General features: G+C 31.9%; 1 protein-coding gene across 1 annotated transcript in view; it reads right to left on the bottom strand.

Annotated features, from left to right (window-relative positions):
- LOC107628456 (probable sugar phosphate/phosphate translocator At3g11320) overlaps positions 1–800 on the bottom strand; it is a 7,237-nt gene extending 6,437 nt beyond the window's left edge. Inside the window, exon 1 of the mRNA XM_016331117.2 lies at positions 103–800. Within this exon, the coding sequence (XP_016186603.1) occupies positions 103–549 (447 nt within the window). The 5' untranslated portion in view covers positions 550–800. The remainder of the gene's footprint in view (positions 1–102) is intronic.

Genomic DNA, 4,325 nt, shown 5'->3' with positions numbered 1-4,325 from the left:
TCTACTGACTTAAATCAATTAATTCAACAACAAACCCCAAAAAGAAAGATATTCATGAAGATGTGAATTATTGAAAAATAATGATATATTATTATTACATACCTCACTAGCTATGATGACACCAGCAACAACGGGCAAGAGTGTTGCATAGGTAAGCCAAGCCTCTCTTTTTCTGGTGACAAAATAAGCACAAACCGCAGTGAAGAAAGGTGTGGTGGCACCAATTGCTTGATTGAAAGACACGGGTATGTAATTCAGTGACACATTTCCACAAACAACTGAGAAGCAAAAAACAAGGCTCAGAACACAAATCTTCACCAACTGTTCCCTTGATTGTATGCTTTGAAAAGGGACAATGTCCATCACTTGAATACCAATGAAGCTGAAGATAGAACAACACATCATGTGGCACATGGTGAGAAACACTGGGAACTTGAACCCGTAATTTGTTAGAAGGTACTTGTTCATAAGAAGCACACCGATGTTTGAACTGTACCATGAAGTCACCACCATGATCGTTGACCATGGAATTGAGTCCATCATTATCATCAATATGATGATCTTGATCTAAAAAGAAAAAATGGGCTTGTGTTAAAATATGATTTTTCTTCTCTCTCTTTTATGTTTTTTTTTTATGGAAAATTAAACCTCAGAGAAAGAGACAAAAAGAGCAACTTTGGAAAAAACACACACCTTATATTTAAGGATGATGTGTTAGAAAAGAGAGAAGAGAAAGTTCAACAATGTAGGAAGGTATAAATGTATAATTAAGCTTCATTCCAAATGCATGCTGATATATAAGGACAATTAACTTGTTTCTTCATAACTAGGCTCCTATTTGGTTCTAAGAAGTAAGAACAGATAATAAGATATTAAAAATAAAATATAAAAATAAAAACATAAAAATTAGTATTATTATATTTTATTTTCTGCCACCTCACGTCTCGCCGCCTTCGCCTCGCTTCTGCCACCTCACGTCTCGCCGCCTTCGCCTCGCTTCTGCCACCTCACGTCTCGCCGCCTCCGCCTCGCTTCTGCCACCTCACGCCTCGCCACTTCCGCCTCCGCCTCACGCCTTGCTTCTGCTTTCTTGTTTTATGTTTCTGTTTGGTGTTGTTTTTCTTTCTGTTTGGTGTTGTTTCCTGCTTTCTTGGTGGTGGTCTTGGTGGTGGTGGTGGTCTTGGTGGTGGTTGTGGTTGTGGTTGTGGTGCTGGTGGTGGTTGTGGTGGTGGTGGAGGAGGTAATTTTGTTGGTAGTGGTAAGGGTATTTTTGTCTAAAAAAAAATTAAAAGGACGATTGTAATAAAAAAAAACATTAAGTATGATTCTAAATCGAAAATTACGTTGGGGACGGGTTCGATTCTGACCCTCAATGTGAGGGATCAAAACAATACTTATCCCTTAAAGATACTAATTTAGTGTTTTTGAACATACTGTTTCTATCGATATCTTATTTCTCAAATACGATTTTATGTTTCAATATCTCATACCTATAAATAAATAATGTAGCTAGATAACGGAAAAAAAAAATTGAAAATTCATCACTGGTTGGTTTTGTTGCACGCTTTCAATTTTGAAAACTACTTATGTTTTTAGAATGAGTCCCGCTAGGGAAACAATGGACTATTTGTACAATGTGTACAATGGGCTATTGAGTTACAAAATGAAATATCTCATACCTATAAATAAATAATGCAGCTAGATAACGGAAAAAAAATTGAAAATTCATCACTGGTTGGTTTTATTGTACGCTTTCAATTTTGAAAACTACTTATGTTTTTAGAATGAGTCCTACTAGGGAGACAACGGACTATTTGTATTGTTGCATACTTTTAATTTTGAAAACTACTTATGTTTTTAGAATGAGTCTCGCTAGGGAGACAACTAGACCTTTCGGATCTAGCGCTTTAATACCATGTCATGATACTACTCATCCCAAAAATTTCAGCTGATGAAAAAAGGTAATACTAATGGTTATATCTCTATTACTCCATAAACCTCCATTATACACATTGTACAAATATTCTATTGACTCCTCATACTTTCTCTTTATATGGTGATTTTATTTAAGAAAAATATTAGGAAAGAGAGACGGAGGGAGAGAGAAACTTAGAATACCTTTGGTTTATATTTTTATTTTCTATTTTCTATTTTTATTTTCAGTATTTTTTGTTTTTTAAATTTTGTGAAAAAAAAATATAAAAATAGTAAAAATAATATAATTTTATTTTTTATTTTCACTTCTTATTTTTATTTTTTTATAAAATTTAAAAAATAAAAAATATTAAAAATAAAAATACAAACCAAATACACCTTTTGTTTAATAGTATTCTTTAGACTCTACCCAAATTTATGCTTTTTTTTTTACAATAAATGACTCTTCTCATCACTTGATACTCCATAAACCACATGTTTATTAATTGATAAGTCTTTTCTCACCTAGCATAACAACACAAAGAATGAAAATATATGTTTGTTTTTATTTAATTGATAGTCTTCAATAATTTCTGTGATTTTAATAAAATATCAACTAAACAGTTTTTATTATATTTCTTTAGAAATTAGGTAACCAAAACATAAATATTAAATCTATTTAATAAAATGTATGATAATAGATAAGTAACTTATACAATCAGGTAATCCACAGGATAAATTAAATAACTAATTTTAATTCAGTGTACAGTGTAAGTTCATAGTATATAACCTGTGAGAGGGTATGTTAGTTATAGCTCTAGGTGAATCATAATTCATAATATACCACAATTCCAACTAGAAGCTGACAAGTCATTAGTACTAAATAATATATAATTAATTGCCGTCCTTAATAAGTTAATAATAATACTAACAAGAACGATGGATTATTAAATTCGCATTGAAAAAATTGTAGTAGTGATGAGCCCAAACCAAGGCGCAATACAAGATAGTAGCAAAAAACAAAGAAAACTCAACGAGGTTTGACTACTTAAAGCTTACATTTAGGCATAAAAGTAATCCAAATTAAATATTAATCAGAAGATATATAGTACTAAAATAGTGATATTAGCTGCATTTCTACTAATCTCAAATTCAAGTTTCAAATGCGCATGAAAAGTATTTCGTAGAGTATATACCCATTTTTAGTCCTCAAAGAATTTTAAACTGGACATTTTAGTTCCCAACTAAAATTAATTAGTCGATTGGTCCCTAACAATTAACTCCGTCAGTCATTTAGGTCCTTAGCTCCGTCAACTCTAACGGAAGACAAAATGGTCCCTGAAAACTCTAACATGGGACAAAATGATCCCTGACAACTCTAACAAGGGACAAAATAATCCCTGACCCCTTAATTCGAAAACGACACTATTCTTTCCCAATTTTCATCATATCTCGCATAATCCTAACATTCATACTCTCCTTCTTCACCTTCACAGTCTTCTTTTCCATCTTTTCCTTCCTCCTCTTTAGCTCAAAGATTAAGCCATGGTGTAATTGTCACACGTGTCGCACCTACCTCAATATGTCATGGACCACACACTTCCACATTGTATAGTTTGATGTTACAGTGTTAGACTGTTAGTGTTATGCGAGATATGATGGAAATTGGGAGAGAACAGTGTCGTTTCTGAACCGAGGAGATCAGGGACCATTTTGTCCCCTGTTAGAGTTGTTAGGGACTATTTTGTCCTCCGTTAGAATTAACGGAATAAAGGACCTAAATGACTGACAGAGTTAATTGTTAGGGACCAATCGACTAATTAATTTTAGTTGAGGACTAAAGTGTCCAGTTTAAAATTCTTTGAGGACCAAAATGGGTATATACTCTATTTCGTAATAATTTGCTAGATTCAAAGTTTCAAACCATCCCACTACTACTACACACAATTCCTTATGCAAGATATTTTGCGATAGGTTTTAGGTTTGGGTTTCGATATATAGAACCCAAGCATTAGTATAGTACTAACGTGCATTAACGTACCACGCACTTTGTCAAAAGAAGACGCCAATTTAATCTAATATCAATTATCAATTATTTACCATGCCTTTCACTTGCCTAAATTTGTTAAAAATGTTCAATTTTATTTTAAAATTTTTTTATTTGTATTAAATATATCTCTAGCAGTTAAATTATCAATAAATTTAATATCAATTCAACAATAATACTTAACAACTGAACTAGCATTGTAAAATTATCATTGAATTAATTTTAAATTTTTTAAAAATTAAACTGTTAGGAGTATATTTGATGTAAATCGAAAACTTGTAAGACAAAATTAAAACAAAATAAAACTTAGAAGCATTTTTAAATTTTTTGTCAAATTTCAAAGACAAAAAATATACTTTACCCA

The sequence above is a fragment of the Arachis ipaensis genome, chromosome B02, assembly GCF_000816755.2.
Source record: "Arachis ipaensis cultivar K30076 chromosome B02, Araip1.1, whole genome shotgun sequence".
NCBI classification, from domain to species: Eukaryota; Viridiplantae; Streptophyta; class Magnoliopsida; order Fabales; family Fabaceae; genus Arachis; species Arachis ipaensis.
Note: the sequence above shows the minus strand (reverse complement) of the source record. Positions and strands in the feature narration are given on the sequence as shown.